General features: G+C 35.9%; 4 protein-coding genes across 5 annotated transcripts in view; 3 read left to right on the forward strand and 1 right to left on the reverse strand.

Annotated features, from left to right (window-relative positions):
• The window catches only part of LOC100635781 (poly [ADP-ribose] polymerase 2-like), a 22,925-nt gene extending 15,146 nt beyond the window's left edge, over positions 1-7,779 (reverse strand). Inside the window, exons 1-10 of the mRNA XM_019998453.1 lie at positions 7,702-7,779; positions 7,217-7,532; positions 5,393-5,559; positions 3,865-4,215; positions 3,678-3,731; positions 3,437-3,504; positions 3,246-3,296; positions 1,556-1,652; positions 1,342-1,417; positions 57-156 (exon numbers count right to left, since the gene is read on the reverse strand). Coding sequence (XP_019854012.1) covers positions 57-156; positions 1,342-1,417; positions 1,556-1,652; positions 3,246-3,296; positions 3,437-3,504; positions 3,678-3,731; positions 3,865-4,215; positions 5,393-5,559; positions 7,217-7,532; positions 7,702-7,738 — 1,317 coding nt within the window. The 5' untranslated portion in view covers positions 7,739-7,779. The remainder of the gene's footprint in view (positions 1-56; positions 157-1,341; positions 1,418-1,555; positions 1,653-3,245; positions 3,297-3,436; positions 3,505-3,677; positions 3,732-3,864; positions 4,216-5,392; positions 5,560-7,216; positions 7,533-7,701) is intronic.
• Positions 7,780-7,798: 19 nt separating this feature from the next.
• LOC100635906 (forkhead box protein O1-like) lies at positions 7,799-13,946 on the forward strand. The gene is made up of 4 exons (XM_003387762.3): positions 7,799-7,966; positions 8,135-8,678; positions 11,677-12,521; positions 12,902-13,946. The coding sequence occupies exons 2-4, from the start codon at positions 8,274-8,276 to the stop codon at positions 13,419-13,421; spliced, it is 1,770 nt and encodes a 589-aa protein (XP_003387810.3). The 5' UTR covers positions 7,799-7,966; positions 8,135-8,273; the 3' UTR covers positions 13,422-13,946.
• A 227-nt stretch (positions 13,947-14,173) lies between these two features.
• LOC109583214 (ubiquitin-conjugating enzyme E2 J1-like) lies at positions 14,174-21,302 on the forward strand. The gene is made up of 7 exons (XM_019998465.1): positions 14,174-14,314; positions 14,714-14,787; positions 15,967-16,098; positions 16,259-16,343; positions 16,782-16,887; positions 20,375-20,507; positions 20,785-21,302. The coding sequence occupies exons 1-7, from the start codon at positions 14,284-14,286 to the stop codon at positions 21,205-21,207; spliced, it is 984 nt and encodes a 327-aa protein (XP_019854024.1). The 5' UTR covers positions 14,174-14,283; the 3' UTR covers positions 21,208-21,302.
• An 85-nt stretch (positions 21,303-21,387) lies between these two features.
• The window catches only part of LOC100636161 (uncharacterized), a 17,628-nt gene continuing 12,262 nt past the window's right edge, over positions 21,388-26,753 (forward strand). The window contains exons 1-11 of one of the 2 annotated variants that reach the window (XM_019998459.1): positions 21,388-21,557; positions 22,387-22,497; positions 22,568-22,636; positions 23,464-23,506; positions 23,720-23,852; positions 24,276-24,412; positions 24,519-24,656; positions 25,121-25,178; positions 25,361-25,433; positions 25,813-25,855; positions 26,146-26,731. In XM_019998459.1, coding sequence (XP_019854018.1) covers positions 21,462-21,557; positions 22,387-22,497; positions 22,568-22,636; positions 23,464-23,506; positions 23,720-23,852; positions 24,276-24,412; positions 24,519-24,656; positions 25,121-25,178; positions 25,361-25,433; positions 25,813-25,855; positions 26,146-26,731 — 1,487 coding nt within the window. In that variant the 5' untranslated portion in view covers positions 21,388-21,461. The remainder of the gene's footprint in view (positions 21,558-22,386; positions 22,498-22,567; positions 22,637-23,463; positions 23,507-23,719; positions 23,853-24,275; positions 24,413-24,518; positions 24,657-25,120; positions 25,179-25,360; positions 25,434-25,812; positions 25,856-26,145; positions 26,732-26,753) is intronic. The other variant, XM_019998460.1, reaches the window with a different exon arrangement.

Genomic DNA, 26,753 nt, shown 5'->3' on the forward strand with positions numbered 1-26,753 from the left:
TCCCTCCCTCCTTCCCTCCCTCTCTCTCTCCTTCCCTCCCTCTCCCTCTCTCTCACTTCATCTGCCCCATAGTCCATTTCCAGCATGTCATATTTTCCAGGTACTTTCACAAACGAGTGCCTCTCCTCCCACTTGTTCTTTGTCTTATCTTCAAACCTGAAAATAAAAACAAAAAACAATTAAACAAATACTGTAATACATAATGTACATGTACACTAGATGTCAATACAATGCGTCATTCTAATACAACACACAGAAGTACATGTACATGTACATACATATATCTATATGTGTATAAATTATGCAGTGAACATGTAAGTACATGTACATGTAAGCTAAGGCTGTATGATTATTCTGTTCCTTTATTAAAAATACGTCAAATATTTAATGTTTTAATGTAGAGACTACTGTCTCCTAATAATACATTACCAGCAGCTGTCAATACTAACTGTCACTGGATAATAGCCAAATTGTGAGACATCATATTGAGATTTGACAGTTCACATACTGTATTGACTTTACTACACCCAAAAAATTAACCCCAAAAAATTTAATCAATTACAATAGCCAATTCTTATCATAATTAATTATTATCATTATAACAATGACAACTGATAGTATGTACATGTACATGTACATGTATAAAGACATTCAAACAAAAGATACTCTCCTTCTCTCCCATCAATATAACCTCTTACAACTTTAGATATTGTTAGTAATATACAGGAATGTAATAACTGAACAACAATTATTAGTTACTTGTTAAAAGTATATTTATTCTGACTATAGCTACATGTACATGTATACAGTACATGCATGTACATGTACATGTATATCTAATTTGAAACAGAAAGAGGGTATGTCTCTGTCACCACTCACTGTCTCCCTCCCTCTCTCTCTTTGGAATAAATCAACAACTAACATTAGTTATAATTGGGAAATCATGTTAGTTTACAAATATAAACAAAATAACATAAACAATATATTTATGACAATACACAAAATGTACACATCATAATTACATGTATACATGTATACGTGTACATGCTTGAGTTAGTCTGAGCATGTTTATATACATGAACAGGTTAGATTTCTATTCTTGGGATTTCATTTTCAGTTGGGTATAATTTGTACATGTACATGTACATGCATGAATATTTATGTAGCATTATAACTAGCTAATAAATACATGTACAGTACATGCAAGTTAAATGGGTCAGGAATTTCTCTCCCAATCTCTTTCTCTCTCTCTCTCTCTCTCTCTCTCTCTCTCTCTCTCTCTCTCTCTCTCTCTCTCTCCCTCCCTCCCTCTCTCTCTCTCTCCCTCCTTCTCTCTTTTACTTTTTTCTAAATGCATTTTTAGCTGATTCCAGATCACCTCCAAAGCTAAATAAATCATTCTGTCCAGCCTTACCAACTACATGCATATAAAGTAGAAGAGAAAAAGAGAGAAGTATAGTTTGGATTATTCCTTAATAAAGAAACTTCACCATACATCAAATGTTTGTACATTATAGTTGATACTAATCGTACATGTACATGTACATGTACTTACCTCTTCCCCAGCGGAACCACACGCTGTATGACTTCTTCCCATTGTCCTTCAATAATTGTAAAAGATAGAACTTGTTATTATTGTTCTTAAGGTTAGTCTACAAACCAAACAAACAAAATAATAATAATAATAATAATTACACTAGTTATACAATTTTAAATTAACAATTAGACAACATGACACAAATTAATGAATAATAATAATAATAATAATAATAATAATAATAATAATAATAATATTTAATGAGTAGATTTTATATTTATAATTTGTAGCCCACATAATGTCGTCAGTGTACATGTACATGTACATGCGTAGAATAAAAGAAAATGTTGAATTTCTATGTGTGCTAGCTGGCATTTTATTGTTATGAAACATCAAACCTGCCAACTTACTCACTGCCAATAATTATTTCAATCAGCAAAATAATACTCACTACATGCCATAATACATGTACACATATAATGTACACATGTATACACAATAATAGATGTACATGTACATGAATGTACTAAATGTAAGTGAAATAGCTCAAATAAGTGGATTCTAATTGAATACATGTTGTATGCAGTTACATACATAATAGTATAATCAATGTACATGTATACTTATATGCATATACATGTAATACATTTACATGTATCATATTTTACCATATAAATGCTTGGTCCAAATAAACTCCTGTCATTAATATATTCTAGCTATAGATACGCTTATTTCTACCAAAAATAATGCCTCATTGTTTAGATGGCTCCTAAGTGCTTACTAGTTAGAGCCTGGACTGACTTACTCAGAGTTGGGGGTTCTGTCCCACTCAAAGTATTTTTCTTTTCTTTTTCAATGAATTTTATTGCTGCTAAGAAATAAATGCCCGGGCGTTTAATCAGTAAAATACGGTACATGTGCATGTGTATAGGGGCTTTAGAACAGGATTCTATGTATACAGTACATGCAACAAGTATTGGATATTGTATGTGTTAATGATACTAATAAAATGACATAAGAGTGATTCAATTCCTGTACCAGAGGTAACTGTTTAATTAGAGGCCGGACAGCTTTGATGATGATGGTAGTCAAGTGAGGTAATGCTGAGAAATATTTGAAGATATTAAATATAATAAATTAGAGGTATGGGATCATGAGATTAGGGAATAGTGAAGAATTAGAGAGGCAAGATCAAGGAAGTATAATATATATAGTATAACCTTACAACAGATTATAGTCATTAATGTACGTGTACAGTACATCAAATGTGTATCATACAAGTATTATAATAATATACCAATTGGCACAATAATCATGTTGTTCATTCTCAGCTATTTTTTTAGAAAGCTGAAGCAAAACTTTGTGGCATATTAATGTACAGTGTATATTTAGCGGCAATGAAGGACACTATAAACTTAAAGTTGTGAATCAAATCAATCAATGTTCATTTACAATGTACAATGTACATGTATTAATATTAGCAGCTAGCATATGAAGTATTCTAACATCTACAAATGTACATTTTCCATTCTATATCTTACAATCCAGTAACAATCATACACAACATACAGTATACATGTACATGTCTTATACACATGCACCATACATGTATGTACAATACAGCACATACATGTATACATGTACATGTATACATGTACATGTATACATGTACATGTACATGTGTACCGGCCAGTACTAATTCCAGTACCTGATTCAGCATGCAGTTCCACACTTCTTTACCTTCAGAATAGACCTCAGCCTATGGAGAGGGAGGGAGAGAAAGGAATATAAAGACAAGCAAAGGAGGAAATTTGTAATTATGAAACTTGTTATGACAATAACAACAACAATTGTATTATTAATTAGATTGAGGACATGTACATGTATATGTATGTCTACCTTTCCAAGTTTAGCTTTACATTCAGAATCAACTGGAGCATCACCAGTGAATGTGTGAGACTTGACTTCTGTTAAGAGGGAGAGAGAGGGAGGGGGAGAGAGAGAGGGAGGGGGAGAGAGAAGGAGAGAAGGAGAGGAGAGAGGAGAGAGAGGGAGAGAGAGAGAGATGTATACTAATTGGTAGACTGGTACTACGGACAGTATAACGATGATTTAATTACATTAATGTGATTCCAATTACCTCCAGTGGACTTAGTCTTCACTGCTTCCTCCTCTACCTCTTCTACCTTTTCAACTAAATAATAATAATAACAATAATGTGCATACATTAAAACATACATGTACATGTACATGTAATCTCTCTACCTCCCTCCCCACCTCTCTCTCTCTCCCTTTCTCTCTCTCCCTCTCTCTCTCCCTCCCTCCACCTTTCATTTTCTTTGTCTTCTTGCTAGTAACACTGTCCTCTTTCTCTTCCTCCCTCTCTCTCTTCTTCCCATTACTAGCACCAGCTGAACCAGTAGAAGAAGCAGACACAGCACTAGTCACACTAGCCACACTGCTAGTAGCTGCTGGTATATTTCTTCTTATCTTCCGGCTCACTCCTGTTGAAACGTTTACCTGCTCCATCTTACCAAAGTCAATCTTGTAGCTCCGCCCCATTATCGTCATGGTAACGGAGGCGTTACCGGCCGCATGTGCGTCTTCAATAGATTGTGTGTCAGTATCAGAGTATGGTAACCATTTACTGGATTCATCTTGCCACTCCCACACAGCATCTATTAATGAATATATAATGAGGTGGACATGTACATGTACATGTAATATAATACATGTACATGTATATGTACATGCAATGCAATTCTACAAATTTTTGATGTAAGTACTAAATTCTGCGAATGGATACCTATAGGCAAACTCTTAATTTTATCTATTACGGCGTAATACATTAGTAGTACATGTACATGTGTATAATGTGCTTCAATAAAACATGTGATACGAGAAAATGATAATTATTACCAGGAGGAATATATTAATAAGTGTAAATTGAATTAATAAAATACTTAGAATTTATTGAACAGCTGGAGCTATACCCATTAATGCAACAGTGCATGGTTCTTAGTAATAAAAAATTAATAATAAATTAATAATAATAATAATGATATTAATAATGATAATGATACTAATAATAATTAAGTAGGGTCAATTAAGTATGTACATGAACATGTACATGTACAAGTATGTATTATATATGCATGTATATGGTCCCCTTTTAAAACTTAAAGTATCTTCACTACATGTACATGTACTAGCTGATGTACAACTAAGCAATGTAAATGTACTCATACATGTACACATGTACATGTACATGTACATGTACATGTACATCTAAAGTGGCTTTATTCCGGTAAAACATAAAGAGGAAGTGTTTTGTGAGTGTGTGTCTGTAGAGGGTTACAACTCTACTGCCATGGTGATGCATAGTAATTAAGAGATACAAATAATGTGGAGAAATATGTTAATGGAGAGAGAGAGAGAGAGAGAGCGGGGGGAGAAGTTAAAAGTGCAGCTAGTATATGGAATGAAAACAGTGAAAGAGAGAGAGAGAAGGAAGAGAGTGAAATTACATACACAATGTATTGCTTGTAAGACAGAAAGGGAAGTGACATACAACATACATGAAGAAAGGAAAGGAAGATACAATACACACAATCAGTCAATATACCAGGAACAAAGTACATTAAGATATGTACATGTACATGTACTAGCTGTTACAATATCCCATTCATTCCAGTGCATTATCATAATAAGATCTTAAATCCTTACAGGCTCCCCCTTAAATGATCTTCATTCATCTAGTTACAGTAACATTGACAGAGTAGATGTACATGTATATGTACATGTATTACATGTATTATGATCAAGATATTATATATAATATAGTTCATCAATTACCAGTTGGCTGAATCTGTCTGATATTGACTGTATCTCCATTACTCTCATCCTCCATTGAGTCCTCCTTCATATTAACAGTATAGTCCTTCCCATACAAACTAATGGAGACTGTATCTAGTGATAACTGTTTAGCGGCATTTAAGAACCTTCCAGTACTATCTGGAAACCTACATGTACAAAATAGTAATAATGATAATAGCAAGAGTAGATGATAGTTAGAGAGAGTGTCGAGCTGCACTATGCTAGCTGGAATATGACCGCGTAGAACTTTCTTGCGCATCTTTGGGCATTCCCGCATACTGGGTGTGGCTGAGTAAGAAAAAATGGCTGCCGAGTTTGCTCAACAAGGTTTACTGGCCGTTTTGGAGTCTCTGCTGTAGCTGCACTGCATAACAGGCTTCAGCATGATTATAAAGTGTACTAGTATGATGTCTAAAGCTTCTTCAAGTGTTCTCCACTGTTCCTTATGCAAACTTCTACACGTGCTTTTAGCAGGTACACCCACGCTTCAGGTCTCGCGTGACTTAGTTCTACGTGGTCATATTCCAGCTAGCATAGTGCAGTTCGACACTCTCTCTAACTATCATCTACTCTTGATAATAGTGATATAGTGATAATGTGATTGATGTAATGAGTAAATGATCACTGGAATGTGTAATAGTTTGAATTATAATTAACCACACAAGAGGACAAGAGAGTGAGAGAGTGTGTGTGTGTGTGAGAGAGAGAGAGTGTGTGTGAGAGAGAGTGGAAGAGAGGAAGGAGGGAGGGTGGAGGGAGGGAGGGAGGCAAGGAGGGGGAGAGAGAGAGAGAGAGGAGAGGGAGGGTGGCAAAGAGGGAGAGAGAGAGAGAGAGAAGAAAAGGAGAGAGATTATGAACATGATAATTACAGCTGCTATAATAAACACGCAATACATAAGTGCATGAGATCCAGTGCTTGTATAATGTAACGCATACACACAACTATATAAGGAGTGACTCATACTCAATATTATTATTATTTTCTAATCACCATCATTTATTATTATTTATTTATTCTTAACATATTAAATTAATGCTCAAAGAGTATTGCAATAAGAGACCATATTAGTCATAATAATTAGACAATATAAGGATTCAGTATGATATGTGACATACCATCAAACCTACTGGACTATCCCTCCAACATATGCACACACATACTGACCATACTATAAATACTATACATAGTACTGGGATGGAGCTTACATGTACATGTACATTGTACATGTACATAGATGAAGGTATATATATGCATGTACAGTCTTTTAATAGAGATGGGGCAAAGTGCATTTAAAAGTACTTAAGCAAAGTACAAGTAATCTGACAACTGTACTTACATGTAAGTGTAAGTGTATACTTAAGTATAGTCCCATCCCTGATGTGCATACATGTACATGCACATGTATATTATACATGTGCATGTACATGTATCATGCAATAGTACATGTATAGGGTTGACCTTGGCCTTAGACAAATGAAATTTGATATTTCAATTTGATTACAATATAAATAATATTATTACAATTACTGGGAAATGACATACGCATGCACGTACAATAATAAGAAATAGGATAGAGAGACAGAGGAAATACATTAATATGATTATACATACATGTACATGTACATGTCTGAGGGATGTAGTTTTGGTGAACTGCTACATGTGGAAATATTTTTGGTGGCTGCATGGTTGCTGATTTTAATTTGGTAAAATTGTGTTGAGCATGCACATAAAGGTTCAAAATGGCTGGTTTCATTATCAAAATTTCCCACTCAAAAATTATCACGATAAATACATGTGCGTACCTCTTCCAGACTCCGCCTTCTTCCCACTCCCACAGAGCTTTCTCCGCCCCCTCATTCGCCTCCCCAATACACCTTATATTCCTGGACCAGCCTGTGCTAATGTTCTGCTGGCTCATCGAGTCTTTGAATTTTATTTTCATTTTGACGTTTCTTGCAACAGAAGTTGTAATCTCGTCTTTCCCAGACATAAATGATTTAGTAAGAGTTTCACCCACGTCGTCCGCATATTGGGACCATCGTCCATTGTCCCCTAGCCACTCCCACTTGACCTTTTTGACTTGGCCTTCTTCACCTTCACTAGATAATTTAGCTGCACCTAAAAATTAAGAATTAATTAGTCACGTGACTTAAGCCCCACCCACCAAAAATGAAACCTGTCTAATGACAACTTGAATTTATCGTATTTGCAAAATAAAAAATTTGGGAAGTTTCAAGTCAGGTGAAACAGTAGGGTTTTGTTCCTTGGATCACGTGATGAGACGTACCTCTGGTCCTTTTCCTTCCTCCAGTGACATTTGCCATTTTTTCAAGTGATCCACCCCTTCAATGCTGACCCTCCGTGACGTCATGTTCCGTCACTCAATTATCAATCATTGAAGGCAGGAGAGATAGAGAGAGAGGAGTTCGAGAGAGAGTAGTGAGGGATTTGGACGCTTTTCTGACTAACCTCTGGGCCTGTTTCCTTACCATTGCTTCCTTTGGCGGCCCCGTACTCTCTGAAAGGAGTTTAAAACAGGAGCCAACGAGCTTGTAAGTCATTTTAAAACCAGGCGAGATGTGAACCAAAAAGAAACATAGAAAACTGATGCAATTCCTATACATACTATCTACTATTACTACGTTGTAAAATATAAATGTAGTCACTTTAAAAAACTGCTAACATGTATATACATATTTCCTATTCTCCCCCTTTTATAGGTAATAATAGTATAGTTTCATTTGCACTTAAAGCTACAAGGCTTTTTCACTCTCTCTCAGTATTCTTCTTCACACTTTCAAGCTTCTCTCTCTCTCTTCCACTTGAACCACACACACACACAAAGATACAAGACTGGTAATGTCTTCTTCATCATCTTTCTCTCCTCAACAAATGATGGAGCATCCTCAATTACTGGAACTGAGTCTCGAGAGCCGATCTCGTTCCAGTACCTGGCCTTGTCCGCCTGACGAGGACGAGCTAACAGGTGGGCGGGGTTTATCAGAGTCGCCCGTGCCGAATATGCCCCCTGGGGCCGGTGGAAGTTTGAGTGGCGGGAGCCTAGGTGGAGGAGTGGGCAAGACTGATTCTACTAAGAAAATGAGAAACGCCTGGGGGAACATGTCTTACGCCGATTTGATCACACAGGCCATATTGTCTTCTCAAGATAAAAGACTGACATTGTCCGAGATTTACGATTGGATCGTACAAAATGTTCCTTATTTCTCCGATAAAGCTTCAAGCCCATCCACTGCTGGCTGGAAGGTAAGAGAGAGAGAAAGAGAGGGGGGGAGGGAAAGAGTGTCTATGTTGTACATATTGATTAAGATTCATATAGTGATACTTGTACTGTACTTTGTACGTATTAAAGTACATGTACTGTGATACCCTATTGAAATAAAGTGTATTGATAGAAGGAAAGAGGTAGAGAGAGGGAGGGAGGGAGAGAAAGAGAGAGGGGGGAGAGAGAGAGGGAGATAGAGAGAGAGGGGGGGATAAAAGAAAGGAAAAGAGACAATGCAAATAGAATAACTATATATCGTCATTTGTTATTTATAATGTAAAATAAAGGAAAGAGAAACAGTGCAGTACATGTACATGTACATAATGTCATTTTGAAGAAGGAAGGATCAAATGTGTCATTTTAAGTGAGAACGTTTGAAACTTGGCAGACGCGAGGTTTAGTTAAATTTACTAGACTTGACGCTACTTTTCAAATCAATGCTTGCCCTTTACCCACTGAGGCTAGGCCTAATTTTCACGTCTTTGGAGTTGATTTATTGTTGAATACAGTTGTCAGCTGTAAACTTTGCCGCCTTTTAGCACCACATTGATATTGTACCAATACACTATACAGTAAATTGTTTCTACACTTTGTCTCAATCTTTTGTTTTAGGTACATGTAACTGTACTACACATACTTGTAGATGTACTAATAGTATTGTATTGTGGGTATGGTGGTACTATGCATTAGCTAGTGTATTATTAATTGTATTTATAATTATTGATATTTGTCACTTATGCTCTTGTTAATAATCATGTACCAAGTGTACCCTTTATCATACACACCCACTGTGGAGCTACATTGACACTTTCCTTCCCTTTGCACTTTTAATGAAGTACATGTATAAAGTCATATCCTCTCTTGATGATTCTCCTTCCCCCTCTCTCTCCCTCTCCCTCCCTCACTCACTCTTCTCTCTCTCCCTCCCTTTCTTACCCCCTCTCCCTCTCTCCCCCCCCTCTCTCTCTCCCCCCCTCTCTCTCTCTCATTTTGTAATTCTACTTTCTATCCCATACAGTATCTTTTTTCATGTACATGTAGTACCATAGACTCTCCTCCTCTCCCACTATCCCTCATTTGTTTTTTAATGCTTCTAATGACTGACATTACAATGTTGTTACACTAGTCTCTTTTAACTTTTCCTCAGTATTGAAAACAATCCTGCCCTACAATAGAGAGTGTGTGTGTGTGTCCCACCATCTCAAAGCACATTGTCATGGTTACTATAGGTGAGAGGTGTGGTGTGAAGTATTTTAGCACTAGCTTACTTGGTATCTCTCCTAGGAGACACTTAGAAACAACACTTACATGTAATTATCTTCTTCTTTCTCTCTCTCACTGCTTGATTACATTTAGAAAGAGAAAGAGAAAGAGAGAGCAAAGTGAAGGCTATACATATACAGTGTAGCCTCTTTATTAAGGACACCATTAGGCCCACACTACCTGTCCTTAATACATGTACAGTGTAGCCTCTTTATTAAGGACACCATTAGGCCCACACTACCTGTCCTTAATACATGTACAGTGTAGCCTCTTTATTAAGGACACCATTGGGCCCACACTACCTGTTCTTAATACATGTACAGTGTAGCCTCTTTTTAAGGACACCATTGGGCCCACACTACCTGTCCTTAATACATGTACAGTGTAGCCTCTTTATTAAGACACCATTGGGCCCACACTACCTGTCCTTAATACATGTACAGTGTAGCCTCTTTATTAAGGACACCATTGGGCCCACACTACCTGTCCTTAATACATGTACAGTGTAGCCTCTTTATTAAGGACACCATTGGGCCCACACTACCTGTCCTTAATACATGTACAGTGTAGCCTCTTTATTATGGGCACAATTGGACCCACACTACCTGTCCTTAATACAGAGGTATCCTCATTTCAGAGGTACTTTTGTATAAGCTTGTACCAATTGGAACATTAGAAAATGTCCTCATTATAAAGGTGTCCTCATTATAGAGGCTACACTGTACCAGTGTCAGTCAAAATTGTAAACGAGAGAGAGAGAGAGGGGGGAAGGTGAGGGAGAGAAAGAAAGAGTGGGGATGAAGATTGATGCATTTAGTGTATGTACATGTACATGTATATTACATATATGTGTATGTGCATGTGTATACATGCTGCAGCCATGCAGTTATAGACACTATTCCTGATTGATGTCATTTTTTATAATTTGATTGTGTTTTTTATCCTTTTCCCCAACCCACTCTACACAAACTTCAATGGAATTTTAGTATACAGCATTATATCTCACCTGCCCTCCAGCACTTCAGACTCTCCCTCCCTCAATATGTTGTTAATGTATTATTAAGTCAATGAATTTCCTCCCAGTGAGTGTTTAATTATTTTCATGGACTGTGGGCACATTAGAATCCTCATTAGGTATTCATTAGTTCCACTTCTAATACGCCCACTTTCTATTATTAAAATGATTATCTCTTCTCAGAGTCACACTTTTAATAAAGAAAATGACGATTGTGTAATATTACATGTACATGTACAGTAGTGCTGCTATATTATAATACACATACAAGTACATGTTATTAATGGTATACTGAATAAGCTTATGCCAGGTTCTCTTTACATGTAGTCCTTACTGTATACTGTTGTTGTTTATCGTTTCATTGTTTGTATCATAATAACAACAACAATAAATAAGATAATAATAATAATAATAATAATAATAATAATGATAATATTCTGTTAACTTGATGTACCCTGCTTACAGTATCTTATCTTGTTCACCTTCTTATTTTAGTAATAATAATAATGATAATACAATTGTACAGAAACAATGTGGTCATACTTGTTACATACATTGTATGTTTATCTATTTCTTTTTCTCCTCCTTTCTCTTTCTACAATCCCTTCTGTCTCTCTCCCCCTCTCCCTCTCTCTCTCTCTCTCCCTCTCTCTCTCTCTCTCTCCCTCTCTCTCTCTCTCTCTCCCTCTCTCCTCTCACAGAATTCGGTGAGACACAATCTATCCCTCCACAGTCGGTTTGTTAAGGTACAGAATGAAAGCAGCGGCAAGAGCAGCTGGTGGACGGTCAATCTTGATGCCAAGAGCACACGAGGCCGGAGACGCTCCTCGTCCGTCGACAACACAAATGCTCCTTCCCCTCGAACAAAGAAAAGAGAGAAAAAGAAGCAGCTGAAGAAGATGAAGAATGCCGGCTCTTCAAACGACCTCCAAACCAGCAGTCCCTGTGATAGCCCCACCACTACTGGCTTCCTTCAAGCTCCGTGGAGCCCGTCCCCTCACATTGACTGTCCTTCTCCTACTAATTCTGATCGATCTGCTACCTATTCTCCTGTGGCTTTCTCTCCTGTCCTTCAGCGGAGTAGGAACGCTACCCCCGTCTCTCCTCTAGTATCTCCACCTGCTTTGGAACACGAGAATGTCTTCAGCGGCTCAAACTCATCTCTATTGGATAGCTATCATGATAACAGTGGGCTAGGTGGGGCACTGTTGTCTGAAGACTCCGTACCTGAGCACTGTATAACGTCCCTTGCTTCTCTTAACCTCAAGGCCTCAAGGGAAGGAATGGGTTCCTCTTCCTCTCTCTCGTCTCTTAATTCTCCTCGTCTTCAGCTAAAGCCTTCCCCACAGCAGCAACATGTATTTAATTTCCCCCTTCAGCCTGATGGTTCATCTGGCTATTCCTCTGTTTCTGATGGTAATGATTCCTCGATGATCACTGATGCTCAGGGTTCGTCACTGGCCCCACCCACTTATGAGGAACATGTTACAGGTCCGGCAGTGAGTCCTGTTAGACTGAACAGTGGCACACCTACAAGACACACTAGGTACAGACCACATGTACTTGTAATTAAGTCTAATTTGTACATATACTTGATGTGGATGCATCTGCAATGTTAATTAATGCACATGTACATGTACAAATACACATGTACTTGTGCCCATATATGGTATATGTATACATGTACACGTAGCTAGAAAATTTATTGAGGTCAAAATTTTAATTGCTAATCCTTTTGTAAAGGCATTAAAATTGTTAATTTCTATGACTATGATACTCCTCTCCCTACTGTCTTTATTTTTATTTTTTACTTATTTTTACATACATGTACATGTGTACATGTACATGTACATGTATTTGACCTTTCTATTTTTTTCATTTTCGTGTATATATGTAATTTATATTATCTTTATTGTTTTTTATTAGTTTTGGTCAGGCCAGTCACCCACTCCACCTCTCTCTAGCGTACGAAGGTCGGCCCCGCTCCGGTTCTGAGCCAGCCCCGCCTCGTGTCACGCCCCCTCACCATCACCCTCACCCTAACCACGCTCACACAATACACACAGTCCAGCACCATCACGCCTACCACCCCTCACCCTCACACCACATCCCTCGGGACATTGACCCTTCTCTCTTTAGCAACGACTTCAAAGTCGACATTCAGGACGTCATCCAACAAGAGCTTCAGTATGGAGGGGATTTCTCGCTCTCGGCAGGCACAGGGGCCATGGAGACTCAAACCATTCAACACCACGGGCATCAGTTCAATAACACGGCCTATACTGCTCTTAATCCTAATATACATGTTCATCATGGTAATTATGCTGCTACAGGTCATTCGACTGGTCACCAGTTTTATACTCAATCTCACGATCCCACTCTCACGTCAGTCGCTCTGGATTCTTCGTCTCCTAATTTATCAAGAAGACCTAATCCGGGGTATTAGCTGTTTAAAGAGAAATGGAGAGACTTTATTGATGCTATTATAGTCTCTTGATAACATTATGTATGTTCAATGCTCATCCATATCCTCTTGTTTCTTTTAATATTCTCTCTTTATATTCTTCTTGCAATGCTTCCTTATGCATTATACAACAATGTAGTACATCTCTCCCCCTCCCCCCTCTCTCTCTCCCCCCCTCTCTCTCTTCTTGTCACATTAGCTGTCAAACATTATATTAGTTTACCTTTTGCTCTATTTCTCTTTATTATTTTTTCATAGACAGACACATGCACATAATGTATCATTATTATTATTATTATTATTATTATTATTATTGTTGTTGTTGTTATTATTAATTATTTTGATGCGTTGAGATGATTGAAACTTTTTAATTTTTTTAGTGTTAGTAATGAATTGTTGTGATGTTGTTATTATTAATAATTATTATCGTTCTTTTTCCTTTATTAATAATAATAATTGATAATTATAGACTCGAAAAAGTAGCGATAAAATTCCTAATCTTCTAGCTAATATTATTATTATTATGATTACTGTTAAGTTATTTTTCTGTTAGTTGATGACACAGTTCTCTATGGAATGACAAGAATCTACTTAATTAATGGTGCGTGGGTGTAAGATCTCCAGATAAGGCTCACTTATCCTAACCACAAAATCATTCACATACAATACCTTATAAGGCAAAGTACAACTATCAACATACGCCCACGCTAAATAATTGATTGTAAACCACGCCTACTTCAGCTGACGTGGCCTTGTTATTTTATTTTTTTATTTTGCTCATTCTTCCTCGCATTTTTCCCGTTACTAGACTACAGTCACTGAAGGAAAGGACAATAGGTTCATTATGAACAGGAGTTATAACCAGAGGAGCCCAGGTAAGGAAAATATGGAGAGAATACGGGATGAATGAATAGTGGGCCAAGTTCTTTTTTCAAATTTATTATTATTTTATTGTATCCCTATATTATATATAGTTCTTTTCAGCAGTTTTAGCACTCTATACTGAACCATTGAGTGACTATAATGTTGAGTTTTAATTGTGAATTGTGCCCTTTTTAATTGATAAGATTCTCTCGAAATTATATCACGATCATCTTGTATTACATTTATTATTGTTATACAATGTGTTATAATTCATGAAAAGTTTAATTTGTTTGACCACTCCAATAACATTAAGATTTGTACAGAGGTAGACCTCATTAGATATTATTTCAAAATATTACAGTACATGTATTATTTTATTAATTCAAGTATTTTTGTATTTTATTTATTAGCTGTGAGGAGGTTAATGAGAGAAGCTATTGAATTAAGGGAACCCTCTCCTCTTTATCATGCACAACCAATGGAAGTGAGTATTAGTATTTTTAATGCAGAGTTTGTTATATTAATCATTTTATTATTGTTATTTTAATTGATATTAGTTTATTCAAAAATATAAAATTGGCTATTTAATTTCCTATTTTTAATGGCTAAAGTTACATGTACTGTACATGATTGAACGAAATGCTCACAGGTTCAATATACCACCCTCTAATTTTTTTATTGCATTTCCAATGCATATTGATGTCCTTATGTTGTGTAGAAATTTTGAGCTGATTCCGACAAATATTTTTTGAGTTATGGCCATTTAAAAAATTGGCCAATTTTTGAAAAATTCCCAAGGCTATAGCCCATAGTTTTTTCAAAGAAATCGCTCCGAAATCACCCCAATTTTTTATTACATTTTCTGATACATATTGATGTCCTTATGTTGTGTAGAAAGTTTGAGCTGATTCCAATAAATATTTTTCAAGTTACAACCATTTTTTTAAAATGTCAAAATTCTGAAAAATACTCAAGGCTCTAGCCCATGGTTTTTTCCAAAAAATGGCTCCGAAATCACTCCAATTTTTTATTACATTTTCTGATACATATTGATGTCCTTATGCTGTGTAGAAAGTTTGAGCTGATTCCGACAAATATTTTTTGAGTTATGGTCATTTTAAGAAATTGGCCAATTTTTGAAAAATTCCCAAGGCTATAGCTTATAGTTTTTTCAAAAAAATTGCTCCGAAATCACCCCAATTTTTATTACATTTTCTGATACATATTGATGTCCTTATGCTGTGTAGAAAGTTTGAGCTGATTCTGACTTCAAGTTACAGCCATTTTAAGAAAATGCCAAAATTCTAAAAAATACCCAAGGCTATAGCCCATGGTTTTTTTCAAAAAATAGCTCTGAAATCACCCCAATTTTTATTACATTTTCTGATACATATTGATGTCCTTATGCTGTGTAGAAAGTTTGAGCTGATTCCGACTTCAAATTTTCAAGTTACAGACATTTTAAGAAAATGCCAAAATTCTAAAAATTACCCAAGGCTATAGCCCATAGTTTTTTCCAAAAAATGACTCCGAAATAAGCCCAAATTTTTATTACATTTAAAAAATTCAAATTGATGTCCTTATGTTGTATAGAAAGTTGTATGTATATGTACATGTCAAACCAAATTTTATAATATATTACATGTGTAATTGATATTTTTAGGATAATTTGTTTGAATGGCATTTCACAATACAAGGTCCACCTGGTACTGATTATGAGGGAGGACGCTATCATGGACGTATCTTATTACCACCAGAATATCCAATGAAACCACCTTCCATTGTTATACTAACTGTGAGTGAGGGAGGGAGGGAGAAATACTATGAGAACAGAATACATGTACATGTTAAGTACTTGCAAATGTACATGTACTGGTTTGTCTTCATTTTATGCTTTTCTTATCTCGCATCTTTTTTCTTGTCACTTTTCTCTCTCCCCCTCTCTCTCTCCTCAGCCTAATGGAAGGTTTGAATTAAATCAGAAGATTTGTTTAAGTGCTTCAGCCTATCATCCTGAGATGTGGCAGGCCTCATGGGGAAGTAAGAAATATTAACAATCATCAAACATTCTCTCTTCGCTTCTTTCTTTCTTTTTCTCCTTCATATTTAGTCTTACTACATGTTAATTTACAATGTACTGTAGCAATAGAAAATTTGTTCGACAAATTTCTTTTTAAATTTTCTGGCTGTTGTAATTTTAAAATAATTGACTATAAATGTCCATGTCCATGTACATATCCACTGCTATGATTCACCCTTTGAAGTACATGTACATGTACATGTAAGATGCTAATTAAAGTCTTATTATTAGCAAATTTAGCTCAATTTACATAATTACATGTACATGTAAATATTTCTTTAACTACATGTACATGTACATGCACATGTTCATACATGTATGTACATGTATGCAGTATATTTCTCTTTTATCCTCCCTCCTCCTCCCTCTCTCTCTCTCTCTCTCTCTTTCCTCATTAGTTCGTACTATGTTATTGGCACTGGTTGGTTTCATGCCAACTGATGGTAAAGGTACTATTGGTTCACTGGACTGTACACCTGAAGCAAGAAGACAAATGGCTATTAGGTATACATGTACATGTACGATTATAATAATAATAATAATGTGTATGTATTGAAGAATAATGATGCACATGTACTGTACTTGTGCTCTGTGGAAATTTTCTGTGTAAATTTTGCTAATTTTGCTGCTTCGCAAAATAACAGTAATAAATGCATATACATGTACATGTAGATCGAAGTACAATGTACATGTATGACTATTATCATGTGTTATATACATGTACTGTACATGTAATATTTGTTTTACATGTAGTTGTCATGGTAATTGGCCCCACCCTTTTATAGTTAATTAAATGATTTTAAATCTTTTTATTTGAAAAAAAGAAAATATGCATGTACATGTGCAAAATAATTAATCAGTAAATTGCTATTTTGTCGTTTCCATAATCACAAACATACAAAAATCCATCTTTGTTAAATGTTAATATTGCTGGTGACATGTCATTACCAAACCTCCTAACAAACCCACCATCACTAGTGAATACTGATATACAACCAGTGCCCCCTTCACTAACATACACTAGACTAGTAGCTCCAGTGTCTATTGTTATACCTGTTGGCCTGTTAAGCTGTCCAGGACCAGATCCATAACTGCCAAACTGACCCACAAACTTTCCATCTGGAGAGAACTTTTGAATTCGGTAATTAAATTCATCAGCAACATACACTAATCCTTGACTGTCAATAGCAATGTCACATGGAAACATAAACTGTCCATTATTTGATCCATATTTACCAAACGAATGAGAGAAGGTTAGATCAGGATTCAAGACTTGTATACGATCATTATTCGTATCAGTAATATAAACCTGTCCTGTTGTAGGAGAGATAGCAATACCAGTAGGAGCATTGAACTGTAGTGGTCCTTGAATTACCTTATCCTCTTCCTCATTCTCCTCCTCCTCTTCGTCCTCCTCCCACTCCTCCTCCTCCTTCCACACCTCCTCCTCCTCCTCTTCCTCCTCCTCCCACTCGTCCTCTTCCTCCTCCTCGTCCTTGTCCTCCTCCTCCTCACCAACTGATGCTATAAGGTCCCCATCCATGCTTATCTTCTGGATCCTGTGATTATCAGATACAAGAATGAATTTGTCTGGAGTAATGGCTATGCCACGAGGATAGATAAATTTGACATTACCACTTCCTCCTTCCCCTCCTAATGATTTCACTTTCTTTCCTTCTTTATCCAGTATTGTTACACAGTGACCCTCATTCTCAGTTATTATAACATGATTATCATCAGTTACAGCAACTCCATAGGGGCGACTAAGCTCAGTTATAGTACATGCTGGAGTGATGTTATCAAGGTAAGGATTGATAGGGATAACTAGTGAGGTATTGTCAAATGGTACATCATATACTTGTACTTTTACTGTATGAGTACCACTGGTTGAAGGGTTACACTGTATCCTATACACTCCAGGACTAGTGGTAGTGACTGTAGTGTGAATGGGTTGATCATCTTTACCAACTGGTACTAGACTACACCTCAGAGAAGAGAGGGGAACAGACAAAAGAGACGAATCTGGTGCCTCCATTGATAGTGAAAACGAAACTTCCTTTTCCTTTGGTAAACGTTCAAAGCAACCAACTTTCTTCACTCTACACTGCTGTACTGCAGTAGATGAGTAGGTCACAATATCTCCAATGTGATGTAGCAATTTGATGATATTATGTTTACTTAATACAAAATGTTCGTTTGGATGTAACTCCTCCACATTGATCCCTGCAGTAACTTCACTCATACGCTCCATCATCTGTTTCTTAGACCTCAGGACTTGTTGAGGACTGCCTGTCTTCAGACTCTGTTCCACATAATCCTGGACATCCTCCAGAACACTCAAATTCATTTCTGCTGATTTCATTTGCTCTGACAGCACCTTTAGTTTAGCATCAGTGACCCTCTTTGCCAGCTCAGTCAGTTTCCTCTCTGACTGACGAAGAACAGCAATCATTTCCTCTACCATCTTGTGTATCTCTTTTAATACTCCTTCTCCTCTCTCTCTTACTTCTTCCTCTGTATCTGTTAGAGCAGATTTGACTTCTTTAAGTTCTTCCATTTTTTCTTTAACCGGTTCTAAGCAGGTCTCCAATTCCCAACAGTGTTTAGTGTAACTGTCATTGACTAGGTCATACTCATGTTCTTTATGAATGCGAACTGTGCAGTGCAGACAAATGACAGTATCACATGTTTCACAGAATATCTCCAGTGGCTTCTGGTGAGTGGAGCAGGTGAGGGTTGCCTCCTGTTTAGCAAAAGCTAGTAATGGAGAGTTGGAAGAGACAGAGGCTGTCACCTCATCAAGATGTGTTAGATTGTGATGAGCAATAGGGGCCCATATCTTGTGGACATCCAGACATTTTTGACAAAGGAACTTACTGCAGTCTTTGCAGTATTCAGTGGCATTAGCTGTAGTACAGTTGTCACAGGTGACCTGTTGAGGATTAGTAGCTTTCTTCATGAAAGTGTGTATCTTTTTGATGTTTTGGAGATGGAATGCTACAGGAAAGGCTCCTGCTCCTTCTTCTGGTAACTCTGTACAATGATGACAAGTGGGACAAGAGATGTAGTAAGTCTCCACATCCTTCCCCTGCTTTTTATCCAGAGGTAGCCCCTCCAGACAGTGCTGACAGAATGAATGCAGGCAAGGTAAGGACTTAGGATTGGTGTAGATATCAAAACATATGGAGCAAGTCAGCTGTTCCTCCAATTTGAGGAGACCAGAAGAAAATGAAGGTTTGGTGGCCATTTTAAAATGCGAAATTGTGAATAATAGTTTAGAGAGTGAAGATAGACGGTATAAGAGAATAAAGGAAACTTAAAGGAGATAGTAAAAAAGAAGACTGAGTATGCAACACAGTAGAGCTGATGATGGAATCCTCAGAGTGATGGGAGAGCTATGGGTGAGCACAATGGTCAATGGTGACCTTTTGTCCTGTGGCTGGATTAGGTTTTGATAGCTTACAAATGATAAGAATACAGACACTCCCCAACATCCCATTTACCTTGGTAACATGCTACTGTATATAGGTGAATTGACTAAAACAATTTTTCTTCTAAGTCCAAGTGCCCATACACTCAAACCTGTCTATTCCGAACACTTTGTGACCCAATAATACTGTCCTGGGACTTATGAAAGTGCATGTCATTATTTTCAGAGGTTCATTAATACACATTACTATTGTATTGGGACTGATGCTACCTGTCCTGATTATAGAGGTGTGATCTGTCCTTATTTAAGACCAGTTTTAAAAAAAAACACATACATGTACTAGCCCATGCATGCTTTATTAAAGAAATAGCTCCAAATATTTATAAATTTTTAAAATTGCTCCAAATGCTGTCTACTATGTACTGTATTGTAGTGCTTGTCAGCTCGCGAAGCTCATGGTGTTTAGCTCACTTAGCATGCTTTGTGGGAAACCCTGATAATAATGTACATGTAGATTGTTTAAGTCAATTTAAATCGCAATTATTATCCATTCATTCCTAGGTCATTAGAGTGGGTATGTCCTACTTGTGGTGTTGCTAACAGGACAGCTTTACCTGAAGGAAGTGAAGAGGAGGCACGAGATACTAAAATTACTAAAGAAATGGAAGACATTGTATCACAAATGGCAATCAAAGTATAATCACACATGTACATGTACATGTAGTTATAATTGAATGATTGAACTATTGTTGTTTTCTATGCATGTAAAATTAACTTGCTTTTATCATAATAAAGCCAAAATCTATCTCACTTTTTCATACCTTAGAAGTATTATGAAAACTCATCATGTACATGTACATGTACGTTACATGCAACTTGCTTCCCGGCCCAGTATAGATATAATTATTCCACCATTATACATGTAATTATTATTTTATATAGTTATTATTAATGAAATTCATTTATTTCAGTCTCAAGAAGAAGTTGATGCTCAATTTAAACAGCAAGTCCAGCGTCAAAGTGAAGCCTCACATGTTCCCCAGCCCCGCCCTCCATCAACCGACCAATCAAATCGAAGGAATATTGATATCAAAGAGTCACACGATGAGTATAAAGATGAAGGAGGGACTGAGATTAATAAAGAATCATCAACTAGTGGAATTAGATATCGTGGACAAGAAGAAACAGATCAGCCTCTCCCTCCCCCTCCCTCCCTCTCTCCTCCTCCTCTTCCTCCATCAGTCTCAAGGGTTGATGGTAGTGTAAGGAGAGAAGTACAAAGAGGATCATCAAATTATATGATTTTATTTCTTATTATTGTCATTGTGTTAGTAATATTTTTGTTGGTTGCAAGGAGACTGAATGGCAGTAATCGTAATGAAACTAGTCATTAGTAGATAGTTTATAATGCAAATTACACATTTTATATTGTGTCATTTATATAATAATTGTTTATTTATTCAGTAATCAGTGTCATAAGGTTATAGTAGCATCACTTGGCACAGGAAATGAATTCTTAGAAAATAATTCATTTCCGGTTCCTGTTATAATTCTTCATGCTTCACCATCACTCTCGCCATCACTGGTAAGACTGGTACAGGAGTGGCACTATCGAGTACAATAGAATAGATACATACAGATACTAGTCATGTCCAAGGCAGAGAAAGATTTCAAGAAGGTCATTGCTGGAACAGAGTATCCAGTAATTGAGGAAATAGCCCTAAAATTCAAGCCAAAGGACACGGTAAATATAAATGACTGGCAATGGTGTATTATAACAGTTATGCTAACTGTACTACTACTTAATTTGCAGATTATATCTAAATGTAATTTTAAAATTTTGGTTTTTCACAAGTTTCGTTACACTTTAAATCATGTGTATAGCATTGTGCTTAAATGGTGATTTTTTGTACTTAATAATTGTAGCAAAGTGTGTTATAAACATGGGCAGCTACATGTAAAACATGAAAGGTCACATAGAATATACTAAATACTCTAGTGGAGACTCTTATTGCTGTATATTAGAGTAACTTGGGGCTATTCTCAAATTAAATTTCATTAAGTCATAACTCACTCTTTTTTGCTTTATTTTATTTATTTTATTTATCAATAAGTTCTATTTTGCCTATTCTATTTATACTTTCTTGACATCAGCAAAATTCCACTTGAAGTTTGAATAAAAACAGTACTTTCACTGACCTAGTTGTTGAGGCTATTCTGACCCTCCGGATACTAACTAGCATATGGAAAAATTGATGCAGTGACTGGAGATATACAAACACTGTATCACTAGATGATAATACGTGAAAAGCTAATGAACATAACTTTTTAGCCAGAGTTGCTTAGCTGCCCTTTATAAAGATCAAGCAGTTATGTGATGCTGGTAGTTAGAGAATTCTGTGCTGAACAGACATCTCTTTGTTCCAGTACTATAAGTGCTATAGTTAAGAAGTTACAATAGGAGAAAGAGGACCATCTAATCGGGGCTATTGCGACAGCGCTGCACACAAATTTTACATTAGTTTAAAAAGGGGGACAGAATAGCCCCAACTTACTCTATTATTTTTTTATAGCTTATAGGGATAGGTTCTTCTGACAGAGTGCGCTTTGCAACACACGAGGGAAGAGATGTTGCTGTCAAGTATTCCATATTAGCAAGAGAGCATAAAGAATTAGAACAAGAGGTCAGTTTAATAGTGACACATTAACTTATATATAATACCTGTTCCCCTCTTCTCTCCTCCTCTAATTTAGTTATTAATTTTCAATTCTCTTCAGAAACATGATAATATTGCAGTTCTCCTTGGAACAGGACCAAATGAGGTACAGTGTATAATAAAACTGCATGAGAATCCCAGTTGGTATACAAGCACTTAAATGAGGACATCTATATGTACACTGTTATCTGTATAAGGTGTTTGTAAAAAAAGATGCCACTATATATACATGTCTGTGTACTATGTATTGACTGCTTTGTACTGCATCAGTTGCATGGCGCCCCACAGCATCATGATTTTTTCAACCATGTTCAAACTAAGTTTACCAAAAATTTTTAGGGAATTAAATTTGTGTAGTTATTCTCAGAATAACTACAGAATAACTACACAGGTTTCAATTCTGCACAAGAACTCAAATTTGACTAACTTGAGTTCACAAAATAGAAGTGCACAAAATACTATAATATTACTATTATATTTTTGCTAAAAAAATTTTGGCCCAATTTTTGACCGACTTAAAAATTTGTAAAAATTTGGGTTTGATTGAAATCAGTTCAAACAAATACCTGTATATGCACAAGGAAAAAATATAAAAATGGAGAATTCTCTTTTTTACAATTTTTGGCAAAATTTGGCCCGTGACCTGTACTGTAGTAAAGGGACTTAATTTGACCCAATTTCAGAGCAACTTAGAAAATTCGTAAAAATTCATTTTTATCAAAATCAGTTCAAACTTTCTACACAACATAAGTACATGTATATCCAATTATCCATCAGAAAAAATTATAAAAATAGAGAATTCTCTTTTTTTCAATTTTGATCAAAATTGATATAAGACCATGTACTACTATATGGCTATGTTAATTTACATGTATAGTATCAAAAATTCAGTTACATTTCCAAATAACCTTAATTGTTTTTGATTATTTTTAGCGCTTCATTATAAGGGAATTTGCTCCTTATTCTTTGGAAACAGGTATACAAGCATTATTTTTTTAATGTAATAAATTTGAGGGTGATTTTGGAGCCATTTTTCAAAAAAGCCATGGCCTTTGCTTTTTCCAAAAAATTGCTACTTTTTAAAAATGGCCTTAATTACATGTAACTTTTAAAATGTTTGTCGGAATCTCCTCAAACTTTCTACATACATGTAGCATTAATGTAGCAGCTCTCTATTTCTTTATTGCAGTATTACATGGGTCATATCCTCATTGCTATACTTATGAATATAATCATGTAATGCATTGGGCTCGTCAAACTGCTGTAGGTCTGGAGTACTTACACAGTAAAGGATTTCTCTGTCCAGGAATAAAACCATCGAAGTAAGCATGAAGTAGGAAAATTAGTGGAGTAATTTTAAACTTTTGGCAAGTTTTTGCATGTTTAGGCTGGTATGTTAATACTGTAGATCTGAAAATGCATGTAATTGCGAATTCGCCATTTTGTTTCACTCTATATTATGAATGCATAGTTACTGTACAGTTGGTAAACTGGGAATTATTTTTTGGGGTTGAAAATTTATATACAACGTAGGATCTGATCTATTTTGTTACCTGTAGCTATACTGCATGTTCTATAACATATGCCATATGTTAATTGCACTTTCAAATTCAAAGGAATATTTTTGCAAGGCTTGGAATATTAAAAAAATTAAAAATATTTATTTAAAGATAATCTCTTAATTTAATCCCATTAATAGTTCCAGCTTTACAGTGCTACATGTTTATTTACAATCATTTTTCTAGTCTCCTTTTGTTTGGTAATGGATCTCATTTAAAATTATGTGATTTTTGTTCTGGTGAAAATAGTTGGCACTATTATGATGCTTCTGATGCTATACATAATGATCCAGTGAGGTATACAGCACCTGAAGTTCTTCGAGGTATGAATAAAAATAAAGATCCAGATAGTGAATGCCACATTTGTTTCAGCTTTAGTATTAATGTCCTTCAAAATTAATTTTTTTCCTTCATGTATTTGTTTGTTAGGTACAAGTTATTCTACTGAAAAACGTGACATATTCAACTTTGCCATTACTCTGTGGGAGATGCTAGCTCGTCAAGAGCCTGTGGTTACAGAAGATGACACTGAAACTATTTTTGAAGGCCTAAATCAAATGGCAAATGGTAAGAGAGAAGGAAGGAGGTTGGAGTTTATGATTTTGATGTCCTTAATTTCAGTAGTACTTAATATATTGAATTACTGTATGTATTGGTAGTTTTAATTTTTATTGGTGATTTTGCAGCCATGTGGTTTTAGAAGGCAGAACATGCTTAAAATAAAGAGAAATGGTAGATTTAATTTTGATGGTGTTATAATCAATCCACCAACTGCAAGAATAAAATTTTCCTGCTATATGTATAGTAAATATAAGTTTGAGCTGATTTGATTAAATTTGTAAAATTTGCTCTAGAATTTGATGCCCAAAGAACACATAGGCTATTGCTTAGTGTGCTTTACAGGCTTTGAAATCACTTCCAATAAATTTCTGATACATGTATAGACAAATGTTATGATGCCCTATTACTGTGTAGAATATTTGAGTTGGCAAACTTTTGAGTCATTTAAATCAATGTGTTTTTATATTTAGGAAGACGACCGCCATTATTAGTTGGTCACCCTTCATTTGTCAATGAATTACTTCAGAAGTAAGTGATCATGTAAATTATCATTGTAATTACTGTACAGTACAAATTTTTGAGGGGTCATAAATTTTGTCAATGCACCCAAAAAAGTATTCTACAGATTTAATTTATGCACTCAACCATATTAAGTTGATTTTTAATTTTCATGTATTTTATTTTTGCCATTCTGTGTATCTAACGTACAGGTGCTGGAATCAAGATCCTGGTGTAAGGCTAACGTCAACTGAGCTGGTAGAGAAATTTAAGAAAATTTGTGAAGTAAGATAACTGTGTTACTTATATTTTTGAATGCTTTTAAGGAGGGTTAGGGTTAAATTTCCCAAAACAAGCCTTACCCTTGCTATAGTGTCAAAAAGTTTCACTTTTAAGTACTTAAAAATGATAAAATACAAATGTTGTCAGAACTTGGCATTCTTAATGGAAAGTTACCAAACATTTCTTATATTGAAAAGGTTGTGCAAGTTTTACAGCACTCTTTACTGTGCTACAATGTATAATGGATTTATTATAGTACGTGTATGGGTTTATCAAAGGCATCATAGTCCTTTGTTTAATGTACTGTAATTTTGCTAACCTTTTCTAAATTATTTTCTTTTTCTCTCTCAATCTTTCTCTCTCTTTTCCTACTCTTCTCTAGCATTTTAAATTTGGTGAGCCAATTTCTCTGGAATATGAAAGTGGTCAGTTATTATATGTACAAACCTACTTATTGCATAAAATATATGTACACGTACACATTCATAAATCATAATACATGTAATTCAGGCTGTCATTACTAGTAGTATGTACATGTACATATGTAATTATAATTTAAGCTGTTTGTTAGTAAACAGAGCCCATTCAAATGTTAATTAAATAAAGTCTTAGTATATTTTAGTAATGATACCATATAACTGTTGCTAGTGCATGTATATACTATTCATTAACACAAGCTAAATGTATGCTTTATTATAATGCTATTATGTTATAGCTGTAGGGAAGTGGATGGAGGAAGGGAGTGTTGATCTAACTGTTACTCGTGTTAATATGCTTGGTGCTCCTGGAGCTGGTAAAACCTGTTCACAGCTCCTCCTACTAAATGAAGACCCACCCACTAATGACACCAGTACACCCATCGCCTGCCCTGCCGTTAGAGCTACAAGAGTTGCTGTTTCTGATAAAATGATTTGGAATCGAGTGACTCGAGCCAATTTACTTGATGAATTAGCAACCAATTTGACTACAATAACTGCTCATTCAGAGCAAGAGAAAACAAAACAACCTCCTGCGCCTGCAGTCCTCTCATTACCAGATAATACTGAATCATCAGCTGAAGTATCATCAGATCTATCTCCTACTCCACATGACCCTACTCCAGCAGTTTCATCAGGAACAGAAGATATCAAAGAAGATAAAAAGTATCATACTGAAGCAGTTGTCCAAGAAATTTTAGCCACTCAACCGAAAGGGATTCGTAAAAGTGACCATTGGCTGTACGTTATTGATTCCGGTGGTCAGCCAGCATACCAGGAGTTACTGCCTTTATTCACTAGAGCAGCTTCTCTCAATATTATAACATTGAATCTATCTAAGCCTTTC

Source organism: Amphimedon queenslandica, unplaced genomic scaffold, assembly GCF_000090795.2.
Source record: "Amphimedon queenslandica unplaced genomic scaffold, v1.1 AMPQUscaffold_13318, whole genome shotgun sequence".
NCBI lineage: Eukaryota > Metazoa > Porifera > Demospongiae > Haplosclerida > Niphatidae > Amphimedon > Amphimedon queenslandica.

What these genes read in the sequence shown, in the direction of transcription:
- LOC100635906 (XM_003387762.3), top strand. Translation starts at nt 8,274, where the DNA reads ATGTCTTCTTCATCATCTTTCTCTCCTCAACAAATGATGGAGCATCCT. An exon ending in CATCCACTGCTGGCTGGAAG is followed by an intron (nt 8,679 to 11,676) that starts GTAAGAGAGAGA and finishes CTCCTCTCACAG; the next exon opens with AATTCGGTGAGACACAATCT. An exon ending in ACACCTACAAGACACACTAG is followed by an intron (nt 12,522 to 12,901) that starts GTACAGACCACA and finishes GTTTTTTATTAG; the next exon opens with TTTTGGTCAGGCCAGTCACC.
- LOC109583214 (XM_019998465.1), top strand. Translation starts at nt 14,284, where the DNA reads ATGAACAGGAGTTATAACCAGAGGAGCCCAG. An exon ending in TTATAACCAGAGGAGCCCAG is followed by an intron (nt 14,315 to 14,713) that starts GTAAGGAAAATA and finishes TTTATTTATTAG; the next exon opens with CTGTGAGGAGGTTAATGAGA. An exon ending in ATCATGCACAACCAATGGAA is followed by an intron (nt 14,788 to 15,966) that starts GTGAGTATTAGT and finishes TGATATTTTTAG; the next exon opens with GATAATTTGTTTGAATGGCA.